The sequence below is a fragment of the Sturnira hondurensis genome, unplaced genomic scaffold (assembly GCF_014824575.4).
Source record: "Sturnira hondurensis isolate 20B ecotype Veracruz unplaced genomic scaffold, ASM1482457v3 Scaffold0004474, whole genome shotgun sequence".
Lineage (NCBI taxonomy): Eukaryota > Metazoa > Chordata > Mammalia > Chiroptera > Phyllostomidae > Sturnira > Sturnira hondurensis.
Window position 1 is genome coordinate 15,106,601 of NW_028077105.1, and position 20,743 is coordinate 15,127,343.

The following is a 20,743-nucleotide window of genomic DNA, read 5'->3' on the forward strand; positions in this document are numbered from 1 at the left end:
ATTCATGTACCTGTCTTTTCTTTAATCTAATTTGCCACCTGTGGCATTCGGCACAGTTGAGCCAACCCTCCTCATTGTCACTCTCTTCTGGGATTGTGTGGTACTGCTGGTTTTCTTCCAGCTTCTCTGGTCTCTCCCACATGGTCTCCTCTGTGGACATTTCTTCCCTTCTGTGTGGACATTTCTTCCCTTCTGTCTGGTGTCCTCCAGGCTGATTTCATCCAATTCCTTGGCTTCAGGTGTGCACTGACCTGTACCACTCACATGACTGCCAGATCTATGCCCAGATTCCTGCAAGATGATGGATATCTGGGAAACATGGGTGTCTTAGTGTTCTTGGATGCACAATTAAGTATAGTGTTTTCTCTATCCTAAATCAATTCCATTCCCTATGTTTTTATCTCAGCAAATGGTACCATCCTCCTTCTGTAGGTGCAGTGAATTATCATTCATAGATTTTTACCTCCTTGTTAACTTCATCTTATGTATTTTTCTATTTCTGTTAAGACCACCTTAGCTCAGACCCTCACGTTTTGGCCACTGTTCTAGTGGGGTCATCTTAATGTGCTCTCATACAGAGCACCTCGTCCATGAATAAAGCATATGTCACGTTGTTTTATACGATTTTTGTATTGTCTTACCTAATAGACCAGAAGATCCATGAGGAGAGGATCTGTATCTTATTTGTCTTTTGCCCTGAGTGCCTAACAAGTGTGATTTTTTTCTTTTTTTGCTGCTATGAGCATGGTAGGTTCTTACTAACATCACTATTTAATTATTTGTTACTAGCTAGGCCTAGACTCTTAGTGACTGGGGCCCTTCTTAGGTTTTATTTAAAAGGATTTAACTCAGTAGCTTTTTATTTTCTTTGGAAGTCTCGTGATGGCAAGAACCCTAGGAAGTAATAGTGAAGTATGGTGTGTGTGAGTGTGTCTGTGTGTGTCTTTGTGTGTATGTGTGAATGTGTCTCTGTGTATGTACACATATTCGTGAATGTGTGTGCTTTCTTTGTTCTGTGGGCATTTTCAAACTTACTGGGTTGGCCAAAAAGTCCATTTAGTTTTTTTCCTGTAAAATAAAAGACACATTTTTCGTTTTCATAATAATTTTATTGGTTTGGATATTTTGAGTATTTCAGCTATCTCCCACGTGGCATAACTCTGATTGTTCTCAATTAATGTCTCTACTTGATTGCCATCAACTTCAATTGGTCTACCTGACTCTGGACCATCATCCAGTGAGAAATCAGCAGCACAAAACTTCGCAAACCACTTTTGACACATTCGATCAATCCCAGCATCTTCTCCACACACTGCACAAATCTTTTTGTGCATTTCAGTTGTGGTTTTATCTATCGGCATAATACGCCGAAAATGTTGGGTATTTTCTTCCATCATCAATATTAAAATAGCTATATGCTAAGTGAGATAAGCCAGGAAATGAAAGACAAATACCATATGATCTCACCTATAAGTGGAACCTAATCAACAAAATAAACAAGCAAGCAAAAATATAGTCAGAGACATTGAAATAAGAACAAACTGACAGTAACCAGAGGGGAGGACAGAGGGGGATAATGGGGGAAAGAAGGGAAAGGTCATCAAGGAACATGTATAAAGGACACATGGACAAAGCCAAAGAGGGTGGGATTGAAGGTGGGAGGTGGGGGTGGATGGATGAGAGAGAGTGGTTGGGGGAGAATAGAGACAACTGCACTTGAGCAATAATAAAAAATGGCTATATAAAAACTCACCAGTTTTGATAAGTTTTTTTAAAAATTCATGCTGATAGCTGTCACAATTTAATCTAACAAAATTGTTTCAAATGAAGTTAAAGACAACTAAGAGGCTACTAGAGCCATCTTACAGAAAACAAGCTAACGAACTTTTTGGCCAACACATTATATTAAAAAATAGTATAATGAACTCCCATATACTAACCAGTAAACTTCAGCTTTTATCAATATTCTACCATGTTCTTCCATATATTCCCCCACTATTTTCCAGTTTACTCTCCTTTATTCTTTCTTTCTTTCTTTCTCTTTTTTAATGGAGATTTATAAAGCATATTTTGGGTATAATGTCAATATATTTGTAAATATTTATTTCTGACTGATAAGGACTTTTTTGGATTTCATTTTGGTTTGAATTACCATCTCATAAACCTTTATTATATATGAAAGATTATGTAGCTGTAACCCATTAGTATCATGTAATATATTGTTGATGTAGAAGTTTCTTTTGTTGTCTCAAAGATACCCTTTTCTTACAGTTCGCCAAGTCAAAACCCAAACAAGGTCCACACGTTGCATTCAGTCATTACGTCTTTCATGTCTCTTTTATTCTAAAACTGTTCTTGGTCTCTTTTTGTTTTCATGTCGTTGATTTATTGGAGGAACTGCATTATTTGTCCTGGGTCACTGAGTTATTGTTTTATTAGGAGGTGCAAATTGGTGATTCTGTCATTCTTGTTCTATTTAACTAGAATTATTTAATAAAGGAAATGCTGAAATGTAATTCTTTCAGAAATGGCAGAATAAATGCTTATCTTTTCTATTTTAAAACGAATTTTACAGTAATAAATTGGTGCTTTAGTATCTCTAAAAGATTTATTATTATAAGAACTTCAGTTTTTACATGAGTATGTTTCAGTCCCATGCAATAATTACTGTTTTGATGCTCATGATATTCCTTCTTTGGCTGTTGAGCATTTTTGACATGTATTTATCAGTGTTTAATATTTTGGTTTTTTGCTTTCCTATATATTTCAGACTTACACATTTTCTGGCTCAGGCCTGCAATCAGCCATCTTCAAATTCTTGTTTGTTTTTTTTTTTCTTTTGGTAGGAAATAGAATTTATAAACTATAACTGGGTACTAGGAATGTTCACTCTTTAGGAGTATCATTATTACTAGTCCTTTTAGTGAATAGCCAAGGGGAAAAATACAATAGTTTTTTTAAGAGAAAAATTAATCGTGAGCCTATATTGGTATTTTTTCTTACTCGTTTTTATTTATTTTCTCTTTCACTGAAAAACTTGGTTCTAAATGCATGAATAAAATTACTAGTTTTGTATAATGTACATATAATAGTTTCAAAATCAGGTTAGTGAATGCACAGACATTTCTTTTCAATTAGTTTTGTCCTTAGAATATATGCCACTGGGGATTTACTATCAAAATACCGTGTTTTAAAGCCAGTTGAAGTAAGTAAGTTTTACTTGGCCTAGTTATGCCACTAATTGAATAATAGGTTTGTTTCAGAATGTTTGAAATGTTTAGATGGGATGTTTTCCTTATTTTGTTTTAATTTTTTCTTTTAAATGATAGAAAAATTTGTGATTTCCATATATAAAATGTATATTCACAGCATGTTCTTACATATTAATTCCATTTTTCCCCATAGGATTTGGCTTTTAGTATAATAGGTACTAGCCACATGTAGATGTTTAACTTTAGATTGCTTACAAATAAATGGAGTTAGAAATTTATTTTCTTTAATTTCTATCCACATTTCAAGTTTTCAAGTGCCCATGAAGCCACGGGTGACTGATGGCTCTCATGTTGGACAGTGCAGAGAGAGGACGTCCCGATCGCTGCAGAGTGTTTTATTTTGTAGCTCTGCTTTGTAGCTAACAGTTTTTATGAGTTTTTAATTTGTCTTCTGTCCTTTTGGAAAAGAATCTATTTTCTTTTCCCTCAGATTTCTTAAATAAAAGATAGTATGATATAAACACCATCCAGGCCTTTGCATTTTTAAAAGTTCTATTATCTTTGAGATTACTTTTAGCAGTATGTAGAGCTCTTCCTCATCCTTTTTTACAGGATTTAGTACTGTAGTACATTCTTCTACATAGTATTCCATTGTGTGGCTGTCTTATGGTTCATTCATCCAGTGGTCTACTGGTGGAAATATAAGTTTTTTGTTCTTGTAAATTAGGCCAAAATTAAAAACCTTGGCTTATACCATATTGTATTTACCAGTGTTTATACATTTTTTCCTATTGCTGTGTAACAAATTGCTACCATATTAGTAAATTTAAATAACACCAATTTACTAGTTCACAATTTGGTAGGTTAGAAGTATAGCACTGTTTGCCCGTGTTTTCTGCCCAGGGTATTACAAGGCTGAAATCAAGGTGATGGCCAGTGCTTGTCTGGAGGCTTTGGGGAAACATTCACTTCCAAATTCATCCTTGTTGTTTAGTTTCTTACAGTTGTAGGACTGAAGTACCTGGTTTCCTGCTGGCTGTCACTTGGGCTGCATTCAGGGCTTTGTTCTGTGGCCTCTTCTGTGTCAGCAAGGAAGAAGCTCTCTCATATCAAATCCCTGGCATGCTTTGTATGTCCCTGACTTCCTCTCCTGTGATCAGCCTGAGAACACTGTTTGCTTTTCAGTGGTTCATGTGATGAGATCAGGACCATCCTGATAATCTCCTATTTTTAATACAAATAATTTGGGACTAATTACATCTGTAAAAATCTTTTCACTAATATGGTACCTGTTATAGAGTTTAAGACCTGAGAATCTTGGGGCCATTTTGGAATTCTGCCTACCATAGTACCTTTGGGCTAGATTTCTCCAAGTGGTGTACTGGGTTGAAAGGGAAGTTCACATGTAATTTCGGTATCTATTGCTAGATTTTTATCCACAGGAAATAATCCTTCTGCATTCCCATGAATAAGATATTAAGTGTTTCTGTCCCGGCAAACTCATCAAGAAGATTATATGTGTTCAGGGATTTAGATATTTGTCTATCTGACAAAAGAGAAGTGTTCATTTGTATTTTTCTCATTATGAACCAAATATCTTTTCATATATTTGATGGCCACTGACATTTCTTCCTTTCTTTATGGTCTTTCAGTTTATTTTTGCTGTTTTTCTATTTGCATTACTCACTTTCTTCTCAATTTTAGGGAATTCTTTATATTATGGATACATTTGCTCTGGTTTTCATGGTTTTTGCATGAGGTATCCACCAAAACTATAAGCCCTGCAAATAACTCTCTAGTTGTGCTTTAGTATATTAAAGGTGAATGACACAAATATTCTTTTCCCCCAACACAGCAATTTTCGACCTTTTTCATCTTATGGCACACATGAACTAATTACTAAAATTCTGTGGTATAGCAAAAAGTTATATTTACCAATCTGACAAAAATAGGTATAATTTTGATTTATTCACACTGGATGGCTATTGTTGTGTTGGCTGTTGTCACCTTATTAATTTGACAATGTAAAGGAAAAGAGATCAGTATCCCTGGCTGAAGAGTCAGGTATTGCATGTTTTAAAAATTCTTGTGACACACCAGTGTGTCTCTTGTGGCACCTGATAAAAATTGCTGCTCTACAGAATTGCTGCTCTACAGAGTTTTGAATTGCTTTTCAGTTATATAGGTGATGTATCAGGTAGGATCCCTTTAGTTCTTAGAGAAAATCAATTTAGTTTAGGCAAAAGAAGAAATCTGTTCACTTTCACAACCAACTTATAAGAAAATCAGGGACAAGTGGAAATAGAACTTTGAAGGCAGTCAAGTCAGTATCTGTCTGTCCCTCTGTTGATCCCCGAGGCTCCATCCACCCTGTGCCCTTTCTTATTACTGCTGTCTAGCTTGGTTTTGTTGAAAGGCATATACATAGTGTAGTTGTTGTTATGAGTTTGTTTCCTGAAGCCAGACTGGTTTTGGTTCTGCTTCTTATGAGCGGTATGACTGGATAACTTAGACCTTAAGTTTCTCCTCCGTTAAAAGAGGGCAATAACATTCCTGTCTCAGGGTTGCTGTGACAATTAAATGAATTGAATTAAATGAAACATGAAAGATTACAGCACTGTCTGACAGATAAGTGCTATATAATCGTTTGCTGTAATTATCATTAATGTGTTCTTCTTCTCCAGATGGCATTCTCTATAGGAGAGGACATGGGACTCCTGTTACCCCATATTGACATCTTCCCGATCTCCCATTATAGTAGAAATTCCTAGAGATTCCATAACAAATTACCACAATCCAGGTGGCCTAAAACAACATAAACGTATTATCTCATGGCTCAGGATGACAGAAGTCTGAGGTCAAGATGTCAATAGGGCCACATTCCTTCCAAAGGGTCCAGGGCAGAAGCCCTTCTTTCCTCCTCCAGCTTCTGGGTGTTGCTGTATAACTATACTTTCTGCTTCCATTTTCACAAGGCCTTCTCCTCCTCTGCCTTAAATGTCTTTGCCTTTTTTAAAAAATTATTTAATTTTTTCCCATCATGATTTATTCCCCCTCTACCCTCTCCTACATCCACCCACCTCCCTCTCCCCTACAATCACTACACCAACATCAAGTCCATGAGTTCTTTCTTTGTTTTTTCCTTTTTGCTCAATCCCTCCGTGCCCAGCTCCTCCAATTCCTCAGAGCTGAGTCTATGAGTCTATCTTTATTTTAGTAGTTCAGTTTGTTCATTAGATTCTACATGAGAGTGAAACCATGTGGTACTTATCTTTCTCTGATTGGTTTATTTCACTTAGCATAATGTTCTCCATATACATCCATGCTATTGCAAATGGTAAAATTTTCTTCTTTTTTATGACTGAGTAGGATTCCATTACATAAATATACCGTAGCTGTCTTACTCACTTATCTACTAATGGACACTTGGACTGCTTCCAAATTTTGGCTATTGTAAATAACACTGGAATGAACATAGGCGTGTATATGTTCTTCCAAATTAGTGTTTTGAGTTTCTTCAGATAAATTCCCAGAAGTGGAATCTCTGTGTCACAAGGCAGTTCCATTTTGAATTTTTTGTGATGGTCAGTAGACATGTGAAAAGATGTTCAATGTCACTAATCATCAGAAAAATGCAAATTAAAACCACAATGAGATATCACATCATACCTGTCAGAATGGCTGTCGTCAGTGAATCAACAAGTAACAAGTGTTGACGAGAATAAAGAGAAAAAGGAACCCTCCTGCATTGTTGGTAGAAATGCAGATTAGTGCAGCCACTGTGGAAAGAAGTATGGAGTTACCTCTTTGTCTTTCTCTTATAACCTAGAATGCTCTTATCTCAAGATTCTTAATTTAATTACCTTTGCAAAGACCTCTTTTCTAAATATGGTAATAATCACAGGCTCTGGGAATTAAGACATGGACACATATATTTTTTTTGTGGGATCCTTTTTGGGTGTGGGAACAATGTCACTATTTAACTCACTGTACCACCAAACAAGAGAGAGGCGTTTTCTTCTACTGTTCTGCTGTAGACTGTTCATATGCCCCTAAAATTCTTATGTTGAAACCTGATTCGAAACTGTACTTGAACAATAAAAAAGAAAAGAAAAGAAATGTTAAGGTGAATTTCATAAGGAAAAATAAACCTAATTCCCAATGTAATGATACCTGGATTTAGGGACTTTAGGAGGTGATTGGTGTCTTATAAGAGACCGCAGAGGATTCCCTTTCCCCGTCTGCCATGTGAGGATACATTGAAAACATGACTATGGACCAGAAAGTAGGACCTCATCAGACACAGAATCTTCTGACACCTTGATCTTTGACTTCCCAGCCTCCAGAACAGTGAAAAAATAAAATGTCTATTCTTTGTAAGCTCCCAGCCTATGATATTCTGTAATAGCAGCCAGAATGGACAAGTACACTCTTCACTTTGAAGGACCTTTCTGGAAAGACTCGAGTTTTGTTTGTGGATGTTCATGGACTGGACAGATAGTGCAGGTGCAGGAATATTGGCTGTATGATTGACCAGTGTCTCACCCTTCACTTGGCCCTTTCTTAAATGAAAGGGGTTGGATAGCACAGACATGGTCAGACACAAGTGTAAGCAGAGTATGCACTTGAACATGTATTTTATAGACTAGATACACATTTCTCTTAATTTTTCCGGTCTTGGTCTCATTATGGTCTACTAGATTATTAAACATATTCTTAAGCTGGATAATATTTTTTAAGATAGTTTCAGACTACTTTTTGTGGGTCCCAAGCCTTTCTTGCACAAGATGGTTGCTGGGAAGCTGTCAATTTAGGAAACTACCTTACTGACATGCATAGCAGTGCTTAGAAACTGAAATTCTTCATAAGGCAGCCTTCCCAGGAGTTTTTTTTTGTTCCCTAAGTGGTGATCCATCACTGTAATCCCCTTTGGAGGAGAAATTACTTACGGTAACATTTGTTTTCTGAAAATGCATTATCATTGATAGATGGCTGTAATCTACTCTTCCATTAGTTTGTTGGTAATACATTCTCTTTTTTATTGTTACCAGATATCTAAGTACTAGATATAGTACTTAGATTCAGAGCAAGAACTTTGGAGTCACAAGGCATCATTGGCTCTCAAATAGTCTGAACTTAATAATCAGATAACTGTTCCAATTTTATTCACTTATATTAGTACCCTGAGAATGAACAGAAATCTCTAGTAATCCTTTTAGAAGCTGCTAGGAGCTGACAGTCTCCCTCCTCTCAGGTGAGAGAAAGCTAGTGGTACATAATCAGTTCCAGATCAATTTGTGAGGGTTTACCATGGTAAAGAGTGATAATAGATCATTTTTTAAATATTGTAATAGTGTGCAATGAAAATATCTACCTATTTAAACAAACACCTATTTGAAGGAGAACTACATAGCAAACAAGTTTCTCCATGTGTCTACTGAAAAGACTACTTGAGTGTGTTCAGGTGCTTGGTCAAAGTCAAGGAGAGTTCTCAGGCCCTGTCATCCAAGCTAAATCAGACCTGTCAGAGTGGAAAATTGAGAAAGGAAGGGAAAAAGCAGTGGGGCAATTAATGTGAATACAGATATGAAGCTGGGAATTTGAACAAGTTTTATTCTGTCATAATGTTTGAAATGAGTGCTCAGCTAAGCAGCAGACAACAATGACAGATTAAGAGCTCAATCTTTTTATTCTTGATAGTTTATTTTATATCTGATGACTGCAAATTCTTCTGCTAATATTATTTACACATTTTTACAAAATATTTGTAAAATGGTTAGTGCATTCCTAAGTTTTGTGTATGAACTTTTACTAGGTAAGTTTACCCACCATCTAGTTTTTACTGTGTTGCTATCAGTATCTTTTAAACGTGATTTTGAGATATCCATTATGACCCACTCCTTACAAACTCATTCTCTGGCCTCGACTTATTTGATGGTATGATGTTTGTTCTACCACTCACATAGACCTCAGTAAATATTACGTGACTTTATTCCATAGTGAAACCATTCTTCTTTTGCCCTACTGGTCACAGGATTATCTTGAATTTAAACTCACTAGCAGGTAGCAGTTTTCTTGGTCAGGAAAATGAGTGTTGTGAGATACAAGTGTTTGTCTGTGGATACATTTCTTAGGCCTGAACCTGAAGGTACACAAAAGCAGGGCATTATAAAAAGAAAGGCTTTTATAGAGTGCTCAAAATTGTGTGGTAGGCTGAAGTTGTCAATGTTTGAGAGAGCTGGTGACATGTAGGCCATCAGGTTTCCCTGTCCTTGCATCAGAGGTGTTCATGCCTGGCTGCCCATTGCAACAACTTGGGGAGCTTTCAAAAGGATTTTAATGTTATACCCCTTCTGATAGTGACTTAGTTGTTCCAAGACAGATCCTGGACATCTCTGTCTGTCTGTCTGTCTGTCTATCAGTCTATCATCTATCTGGTACCCTGGGTGATTCCAGTGTTCAACCAGGTTTGGAAACCACTGATTTACATGAACAGGGAATACATATTAACAAAGTCTCAAATAGTTATTAAGTAAAACTGTTCATGGTTCACATTTGTATATTTCATATTTGTTTTTCAGAGTAATTTAAATTTTTAGCAGTTTAATCAGTACTTAACTATCTGCTTAAGCTGATCACACAGTACCAGAATGGGATATAAATTAGCAATTCTCTCTAGTGGCTAAACATTGGATAATTTGTTTCATGAACTTTCACAAATCTTAACGCCCAGGTCATGCCCAAACCAGTTAATTTAGAATCTTTAGAGAGGAGACTCAGGCATTAGTAACTTTTTTTTAATAGCTCCCTATGTGATTCAAATGTAAAGCCAAGTTTAAGAACCACACATCTACATAAATATTTGTTTATTTGATTTTCTTTAAATGGTTTCAGTTAAGCCCAGTCTCACTCTAAGTCTTTCTTTTTCAGGATATTATTGATAGACTTATAATTTTGAATTCTGAAGCTAAGATTCATTCTTTATTCAACTATGAGCAGTCACACATCTTTGGTCTAAGGTAAGATGCTAAATTTTACTTGAGATATATTTTGATATTTCAAAAACATGGAAAAAACATCCATTCCATATACTTTCAAAAAGTATTTAAAATAATCTAATTTTTACAGTATATTTAAAAGTAATTTGCCTTCCTGTAATATTACACACAAAGTAAATTATAGCCATTATATTTTTATATTATGGCCTCTGCCTATATTTAGGTTCTGTATTATTACAGTGTCTTCCACTTTTGTTAGATATACAGAGGCATTTTGCGGACTCTACAGTTTACTCAGGAATGAACTGGGGCTTCCTGGTTTTATACTAGATTAGGTTCCTGCCATAATGTAGTCTTGGAAGGGGCCTAGAAATAGCTGATTTTTCTTGAAGCCTAAATTTGGTTTCTTTATGTTAATCATATTATATAATCTCAGTTTCCCAAGTTTTAAATCTTTCTGGTTGAGTGTATGAGGTGTGTCTGGAAAAAGTTCACCACTGTTAACATAATTAGAACAGTTTGTATAGCATAGATGTCATCTGGCAGCCAAGAAGAGTGGACTGCAATGCATATGTGTGAACAATGACGACTTACTGTACTAGTCAGTGGGAGTGGTAGACACCATGGTGTTAGCTCATGTACTGTGTGGCTATTTCATTCAAAATGACTGTGAGAGTAGAGCAACATATCTGCTTCAAAGTTTATATTAAGCTTGAACATTCCTCTGTGAAAATTATTTGGATGATTCAGAAAGCTTCTGTAGATGATGCAATGAGTGCAGTGCAAATAAAAGTGTGGTCCAGCCCTGGCTGGTGTGGCTCAGTGGATTGAGCACTGGCCTGAGAAGCAAAGGGTCACTGGTTGGATTCCCAGTCAGGGCACATGTCTGGGTTGCAGGCCAGGTCCCCTGTGGGGGGATGCATGGGAGGCAGCCACACATTGAGGTTTTCCTCCCTCTCTTTCTCCCTCCCTTCCTCTCTGTCTAAAAATAAATAAATAAATAATATCTTTTTAAAAAGTGTGGCATAAATGCTCCAAAGATATTTGAGGATCTGTTGAAAGTGATCCACGTTCTAGAAGGCCTGCAACAAGCAGAGCACCTGAGAATGTTGAACGTGTACAGGCCGCAATCAGCAAAGATTGGCTACTGACAGTGCGAGAACGAGAAGTTGATGTGGGGGTTCCAACTACTACTGTTTCCGAGATTTTGACTCAGGGTCTTGTCATGAAACATGTCGTGGTGAAATTCATTTCTCAGCTTCTGCTACCAGAAAGATCATTGTGGTGTAGTTGCTAATGACTTGATTCCAACTACTACCAGTAAACCAGATTTCTTCAAGAAGGTCATAGCCAGAGATGAATCATGAGTCTGTGGCTGCCATCCAGAAACCAGGGCCCAGTCATCTCAGTGGAAGTTGCCTGGTTCTTCGTGCCTGAAGAAGGCATAGCAAAGTCGCAGCAAGATTATGACCATGTTTTGAAAGTGGAAGGGACACTGGAAGAACTGTGTGAGGTCTCAAGGTGCCTACTTTAAAGGGGACTGAGACATCATTGTCTTGTGTACAGGAGTTCTTGTATTTTGTGTCTTCTTCAATGAAATCTCTATTTCACTTAGTATGTGGCTGGATACTTTCTGGATAGACTTCATATATTCCTTAAGATTGTATGTAGCATGTTCAAATGGACTGGGTTGGGGTGAGAAGGATAAATAGAGGTCTCTGGGCCACAGAGAATCATAAAATTCTTAACCTTTTGGTCACATTGAGACATATAACTTGTTTTCTGGATCTAGGCATTACTATCTGTAAAAGCAGCTGAATTAAAGAAATATTCTTAGGTTTGTGATTTTTTTCTTCTTTCTACTAGCAAAATAACTGTTTCAGGCATGAGGGAGAGGGTCATGGAGAATGCTCTGCCAAAGAAATAAAGCAATTTTCTAAAATTAGAATTATCTGATACTAATGTATATTGCAGATCTTGGACTCAATTTTTTTTAACCATTCATTAATAGCTGAGCTTCATTTAACCATTCATTAATAGTTCAAAAAAGATATAAAAATCTGCAGCTGTTACAGTCCATTGGATGATGTGCCCTTTATCTCTAAATGAATTTCACACTAAATTTTAACTTTCTCTGTATACCATCTGATATATCACATAGCAAAGTGTTGAGGAATATTAGGAAAAATTCATTCAATAGAACCTCCTTTTGCACAGCAGTTAGGTTTCTGAGTTTTGTCATTATAGAACACAGATTTTGGCCTTTTCTTATTGATATATTAAATGAATTTCTTCCTATTTTCTATATTTTTTTGATAGAATAGTATTTTTCTTTATTATTCTGGCAAAAATTTAACAGTAGGATTTAAGTTTATGTACAAAGCATTCCAAGAAGTGCAATGCTCCTGGGAATGGAATACATCAGTTTCCATAGCGCGTGCTTTCGCATGACACCCACATGGAGTCAATCTGTCCTACACTAGAAAACTTGCCATTTCACTGCTGGTACACATAATAGAGCTGTGCGGCATGGTCGTTAGCAGCACGGACTCGGGAGTCACGTTGCCTGTTGTCCACTAGTTGTGAAATCTCTGTTACTCATCTCTAGAATGGAGGAAAAGTATATATTTTCCAGAATTATTGTAAGAATTACATATGAAAAATAAAGCTTAAAACAGTGCTTGTCTTATAGCAAGCACTATAAAAATGTTAGTAATAAATGTAACAGTAGTAGTTCTTTAAGTGTCGATTTTTATTTATTTTCTCTTTACTGTTTTTGTGTTTTACTAGGAAATGCATTTTGTCTTCATTTTTTCAGTATCCCAGTAGTCTTCTGTGTGCTGTCAAATAGTTTGCTGTGTTAGTATTCAAAGAAAACTTTAGAATCACTTTCCTGAAGACATTGTATTTTATGTGCCTTTTAACAAGTTTTTAATTGACAAGAAATTTATTTCATTGTATTGAGAAGATCTTTCTTATAATATTGGGTTGACCAAAAAGTTTGTTCGTTTTTTTTTTCCTGTAAGGTGGCTCTAGTGGCACCTAGTTGTCTTTAACTTCATTCTAAACAATTTTGTTAGGTTGTATTGGGAAAGCTGTCATATAAATACGCATTTATAAAAACTTATCAAAATTGGTGAATTTTGTGCAGCTGTTTTAATATTGAAGATGGAAATATGCACAACATTTTGGCATGGTTTACTTTATTATTTCAAGAAAGATAAAAATGCAACTGAGGTGCAAAAAAAAGAGATTTGTTCACTGTGTGGAGAAGGTGCTGTGACTGGTCAAATGTGTTTAAAGTGGTTTGTGAAGTTTTATGCTGGGGATTTCTAGCCGGATGATGCTCCATGGTTGGGTAGAGCAGTTGAAATTTGTAGCAGTCAAATCAAGACATTAATTGAGAGCAATCAGCATTATACCACATGGGAGATAGTGGACGTACTCAAAATATCCAAATCAATAAAGTTATTGGTGAAAATTTTTAGCTTCCATCTGCTTTCATTCTGGAAAACCTATAGTGAAGTGTTGGAGCCTTCTCAGGGGTAATTTGTATAAAGAGATGTATATTGAGATGATTTCTGCCATCTACCTTAGCCAATGATATATTCACTAAATTCACAATCTTCTCTTTAAATTATGAATAAACTTGACTTCAGATGTAATCGAACTGAAGTCTTTTTTTAAAAAGATTTTATTTATTTATTTATCTTTAGAGGGGAAAGAGAGAGGGAGAGAAACATCAATGTATGGTTGCCTTTCGTGCGTCCCCTGCTAGGGGTTGGCCTGCAGGGAACCGGCCTGCAACCCAGGCATGTGCCCTGACTGGGAATCAAACCGGATCCTCTGGTTTGCAGGCCCTTGCTCAATCCACTGAGCTACACCAGCCAGGGCCCAAACTGAAGTCTTTTTAAAATATATTTTTTATTTAATTATTGTTCAAGTATAGTTTTCTGTTTTTTACTCCCATCCCAGTCCACCCCCCACCCCGCCCAGTGCTCCCCACCTCCCTCCCATTTTCACCCCTGTTAGTTTTTGTCCATGTGTCCTTTATACTTGTTCCTGTGAATCCTTCCCCTTTTCCCCTGAAAGTTTCTCCCCTCTCCCCTCTGGTCACTGTCAGCCTGTTTTGTATTTCATTGTCTTTGGTTATATTTTGCTTGCTTGTTTGTTTTGTTGTTTAGGATCCTGTTAAAGGTGAGATCATATGATATTTGTCTTTCACCGCCTGGCCTATTTCACTCAGCATAATGCTTTCCAGTTTCATCCATGATGTTGATTTACCTTTAAGTATCATCTATATGTCAGTGGATGCCCCAGTTTATATCCCTACCCTAAACCATCATTCTGAGCTCGCAGACTCATACGTACAACTCCCTCCTGACATCTCAATTCATACATTTCTCAGACATCACAAACTTGACACGTTGAAACATCTCCCACAATAAACAAACAAAACAAATCACTAAGTGGCTCAACTATCTATTCAATTGCTTAATACTAAGAGTCATCTTAACTTTTTTCTTTGCTTTTCAAACAATTTATCTTTGCTATAAAGAAATTAACCAATGCAGGAAACTAATTATAACTAAGTGAAATTCTTAGTAATTCTGAAGCAACATTATTAACTTAAAGGAAAATCATTGTAGAGATCTTTTTATGTATATACAGACAGAATATAAATGATTTTTTATAAAAGTGGAATCATAATTTTTAATTTTTACATCACTTTATATATTATATTTTTTATCATTCACGCTATTACAGTTGTTCTAACTTTACCCCATCTGCTCTCCCAAGTTCCCCCACACTGTTGTCCATGTCCGTGGGTTATGTATATATGTTCTTTGGCTAATCTCTCCCCCTTCTTTCAGCCAGTCCTCACTCCCCCCTCCCCCCTTATAGCTGTCATTCTGCTGCATGTTTCTATGTCTCTGATTCTATTTTGCTCCTTAGCTTATTTTGTTTATTATATTCCACATATAAGTAAGATCACATGGTATTTGTGTAGTTTAAAATAGTAACTGAAATGTGTTTGAAAGAGATGAAACCGAAGTGACACAGAACAAATTGTTGAATTTCAAATAACTGGTTCTTTATTCCAAGGGTAGTTATTTCCCCAAAGATTTCCCTGAGGTGAAGAAAGTATTATGTAAAACATTTCAAATGGCTTGAGCATTATAGTTCACTTTTAGACAGTAATGATTGGCCCTCTAGTATGAAAGATGAGGTCATTGGACTGCCACCTGTCCTGTCCGTACCGGTACGAGAAGGATGCTCTGCCTTTTCCGGACCTGCCTCCGTGCGTCAGAGATCCTGTCACTTTTCTCTCTGTCCTGGAGGGAGTTTGGGCTAATGTGGGTCACTCTGTGTAATGACATAATATATACAGTACTTACTATATATGACTGCAGATCAAGATTTATAATTTGTTAGTTTACTTTTATGTACTTTATTTACTCAGCAATATTTCTTGAGCACCATTTTGCTTTGTGGGGGGTGGGGGATATAATGACAAATAAGATGTGGTGCTCATTCTCTTTAACCTCATTACCTAGTGAGGAATCAGATATTAGGAAAATGAAAAAAATGGGAGGTAATTAATGCAGGAAAGAAATACATCCTTATGAATTTCCTCACCCTTCCCATTTAAAATAATTGTCTATTTTGGAATCCTTTATGTGACTTTCAAGGAGCTGCATAATGTATCTCCACCTTCCCTGTGCACATTATTTTCTTCCTTTCCACAGCCTGAACAGTGTTCTGAGTTATTATGGCCTCTGTACTTGTTTTTTACGACTTCAATATTGCCCTCACTTTTGTCTCCTTACACAAATTTGGCTCATCCTTCAAGGCCAATGTTGCTTTATGAATTACTTACTTTGTGACTTATTATCGCAACTCTCATCTTGTCTTTACCGCATGGCCACTGCCTTCATGGTCCTTCCCACAGATTTAATATTTATTTCTCCCTGGGACTAAAACTTAAACATCTGGAAGGAGTATTATTTTCCTTAACTTTTATGTCCACCACCTTGCCAAGTACTTTTTGGCTATTGGTAAACATTTATTTGGTAAATTTGTTGATTGAATAAGACAGTTTCTTAAACATATTTTTAAAAAGAAAGCTGTGCATTTATTGAAAAATTTCTATGTAAATTATATTTTGAACACATTATCTTTTAAGGTTACCAAATTAGGCACAACCGTTTTCTTAGTCTCTATAATTCTTTATTTTTAATTGAGGTATAGTTGACCTAACATTATATTAGTTTCAGGCATATACTATAATGATTTGATATTTGTGTATATTGGGGAATAATCACCACAGTAAGTCTCATTAGCATTCACCACCATGCATAGATGCAATATTTTTAAAATTGTGATGAGAACTTCTGAGATTTACTGTTTTGGCAACTTTCAAAAGTGCACTACGGGGTTATGAACAATGACCCCATAGCTCCCCAGGCTATGTTACATCTTGATGACTTATTTTTCTTATAAATGCAAGTTTGCACCTTCTGATTTCCCTTACCCATTTCATTCAGCCTCATTTATGTGGTTTCTGTATCTGTGAGGTCTTTTTGCTTTTAAATTTAGACTCCATGTAAAGTGACATAATATGGCATTTGTCTTTCTCTGTATGGCTTTCATCCATGTTGTTGCAGCTGGCAAGATTTCATTTGGTATTGCTGAATAATATTCCATTGTATGTATTTATTTTTATTTCTTCATAGATGGATACTCTGGTTGCTTCTCTGTCTTGGCTATTGTAAATAACACTGCAGTGAAAATGGTGGGGGGGTGCAGCTATCTTTTTGAATAAATGTTTTCATTTTCTTGGGATAAATACCCCCCAAAGTGGAATTGCTGCATCATATGGTAGTTCTATTTCTGGTTTTTCGAGGAAGCTCCACATAGTTTTCTGTAGTGGCAACATCAATTTACATTCTCACCAACAGTGTACAGGGTTTCCTTTTCTCCACATCCTCGACAGCACTTGTCATTCCTTGTCCCTTTGATAGTAGTCATTTTCACAGCTGTGATGGGATGTCTTACTGTGGTTTTGATTTATATTTCCCCAGTGTTTAGGGACATTGAACATCTTTTCATGTACACATTGGTCATCTGTACGTCTCTCTGGAAAAAATATCTATTTAGATCCTCTGCCCATTTTTTAATCAGGTTGTTTGTATTTTTACTATAGAGTTGTATGAGTTCATATATTTGGATATTAACCTCTTATGAGATGTGATTTCGAAATGTTTTTAACATTCAGTAGGTTGCCCATTCATTTCGTTGATGACGTCCCTGCAGCACAGAAGTGTCTAGGTTTATATAGTCCTGTTTGTTTATGTTTGCTTTTGTCGCCTTTGGTTTGGTTTCATATCCCTGCCTGAGGATTAGCAGTTTCAGACTTTCCTAACTGTGTTTAGGTTGGGGGGACATTATGCTCTGCCCTATCATATTTTATCTCAGTATAAAAACTGTGTTACACTTGGAGAAATATTACATTGAATATTAATAGTTTTCTTAATATCAGACTTCAAATTAAATTTAAGTTACAGACTAGAATTATTTATTAACAGCATAAATCTTATGAAGTAATTTTAATTAAATAGACACATTAAAATTTAATATTACTAAAGAAATATTAAATATACTTATCCCCAAACATATTTCTAATACATTTGAAACCCTGATATTATCTATTTATTGTTAATTTTCTTCAAAGCAAAACTCAAGAATATTAACTTATAGAACTGCCTTTAAAATTAACCACTTGCGATTTTAGTTATTTTACATTTATCTACCAGCTGTAGACTTTATACATAGTATGATGAACAATTTCATGCATAACTATCTTCTTTGTAAAAAATCTGACCTATAAGATGTCTTTAAGAGGAAAAGTCAAACATATTTTTGCTTATCTGTTTAGAAACATTCTGGTTTTTTAACAAACAGATAAACATTAATGTTCTATCACAATAAATCATCAAATTATTTATTCCCAGGGACCCAGATGCTCACTAGTCTTAAATATGACTAACATTAGTAATGAGAAATAACTTTAAAATGATCTCTTGTAACCTTGTTTTAATATCATAAATTAGAATATAATCTGACTACAAAACCATCTACATCTTGGATTTTGTATGCACACAAACACGCAGACCTCTATATACACATATCCAATAACTCATTTTACTGTATTAATTTGAAGAAAATAATCAAATGATCTACTACTAATTGAAGATATCAGTAACTGATTTAAAATTCTTTAGTCAACAAATTCCTGAAAAATAATGAAAATGATAAAGATACTCAATATCCTACCTTTCAGAGATACCCACAATTAGCCTTTGATGTCCATAGTTTTCAACCTTTAGCTGAAATTTTTTTTTTGAGGAAAAGGAGTTTTATTGTTTTAAAAATAGTCTTTTTTACTTGATGATTTAAAATTATCCTTTATTGCTGTAAACATTCATCTGTGCCACAGGTGGAGAACACAAGGCCTGCGGCTGAATCCTGCTCTCCACCTTGTTTTGTCTGGCTGGCACCTGGTTTCTGCTCAGTGATAGTGCTGAGCTCTCACTTAACTGGTAAGGGGTAGTTACATTTATATAGTCCTAAAATTACATCTGGCCCTTTGAAGGGGACTTCAAGGCTGCTGTGGCCCTGGGGGAAATGGGTCTGCCATTCCTTATCTATACCATAATTTTAAAGGACAGATAATGTCTCAGTAAATGTAGGTGATTTGAAATTTTTATTGTACACCTTCATGGATAACTCTCTGCCTGTAATTATTTCTTTACAACAAATCCTTAGAAATGGACTTGCTAAGTTAGAGAGTTGGCAATTTTCAACCCAGAAAGTGTATTTCTATCTACTCTCTTTTTATGACTCATTGTACTTGACCTCTCTGTAACATTTTATATTCTACCCACTATTGATACTTTAGAAAAATACTCTTTTATTCACTCAGAAGATATTTATTGGATTTCTACTAAGTACTACACTGTTCTATACAGTTTTGGGGTTTTTTTGAGGATTATGTGACCCTTCTTTTCTTTACTATTGGATTCCTTTTTATCAGTCGTTCATTTCTTATTCTCCTTCCTCTCTAATACCTGCCTTTTCAATCGACTTCTCCTCTAGTATACGCCGTCAGTCTGTTTTTCTCCCTATGGTGGCTTCAGTTATCACTTCTTTCTGACTGATCCTGTATCCGTGTATCTATACCTAATTTTCCCTTGATTATATGTCCAAATGTCCCTTGATTATTGTCCCTTGATTATATGTCCAAATGTCCCTTGATTATTATATGTCCCTTGATTATTGAGCATTTGGGTCCATGTACCAGTAATTTAAGAAAACTCAGTATGCCCCAAAGCTCTACTCTGTGCACTTACAGAAGTCCAAACTAACTTCCAGCTTCAGGAGATCTCAGAGCACCTTCTGAAACAAAGATACGAATTTGGCACAAGAGCAACTGAGCAGGCTCTCCACAGCCTCTGCTCATACCTGTTCCACACAGTGTTTTGTTGGCAAACTGACCTGCTCCTATTTTTTCCTCTTCACATCTGGTCATATGTGTTTCAGAAACTTCAAGTTCCAGTTTTGGTGCTGTGGTTAGTTTGTATGTAGTTCATGTCCCATTCTTGGTTTTGGTCATCCGTTAATTGGACATTGCATTTCTGCTAGCTGGTTTGTGCTGATCAGAAGGAAATCTTTTTTGTTGGATTATTATATCATTCTATTAATGAGATACATATACAATGTACATATTTGATTAAGAGTTCATAAAAGTATAACATAGAATGTAAGGTGGTACATATATCAAAATATTTAGAATATTAGTAGAAATGAAATGCATTAACTCAGTCTATTCAGGGGAGAACTATTAGGAAAAAACAGTGGGGTAAAGAGAAGGGGCTTGTGACTGCAGGCATGAGTTAAACAAAGACCACGCTTGGAATTCCTTCAAGTGGAGGTTATACCTGGGACTAACCATTCTGGTTCCCTGGACAAGTGCCTACCTGTGCACATTAATGAGGTGATAATATTTAATAAGTAATACAAAATTATGCAGTCATTAAGAACAGAGGGGTGTCATCCTTCTGGTAGTGAGATTTGATTTGGGTTCTTAGACAACTTCTGGGGTATCCACCGTATTCAGGCTATATTCCAAAACAAGTGAAAGGGTTAGTCCTGAATTTCAGACAGTGTTTTATTCCTGCAAATAGTTCAAATAAATATTCACATGAAGTAGGCACTGATTTTCATTTACAGAAATTGGATTTTAAGAATAAATTTCTATATACCATGCATTAAAAACAGATTCTTTATATTTATGAATATTTTAATGATACTTACTTGACAGTATCTGTTCATGTGCCACAATCTCTGATTTAGAATTCTAAAATTCAGAAAATGTTTTTAAAAAATAAACTTTTTTATAACATATTTTCTATCTACACCTAATTTTGCCTGAAATAATATGAGGCTTTATAGTTTTGATTTAACCCGAAG

General features: G+C 35.8%; 1 protein-coding gene across 2 annotated transcripts in view; it reads left to right on the plus strand.

The window, feature by feature from the left end:
- TBC1D32 (TBC1 domain family member 32) overlaps positions 1-20,743 on the plus strand; it is a 181,799-nt gene that overhangs the window by 75,653 nt on the left and 85,403 nt on the right. For both annotated transcript variants that reach the window (XM_037045843.1, XM_037045842.1), the window contains exon 23: positions 10,143-10,231. In XM_037045843.1, the coding sequence (XP_036901738.1) occupies positions 10,143-10,231 (89 nt within the window). The remainder of the gene's footprint in view (positions 1-10,142; positions 10,232-20,743) is intronic.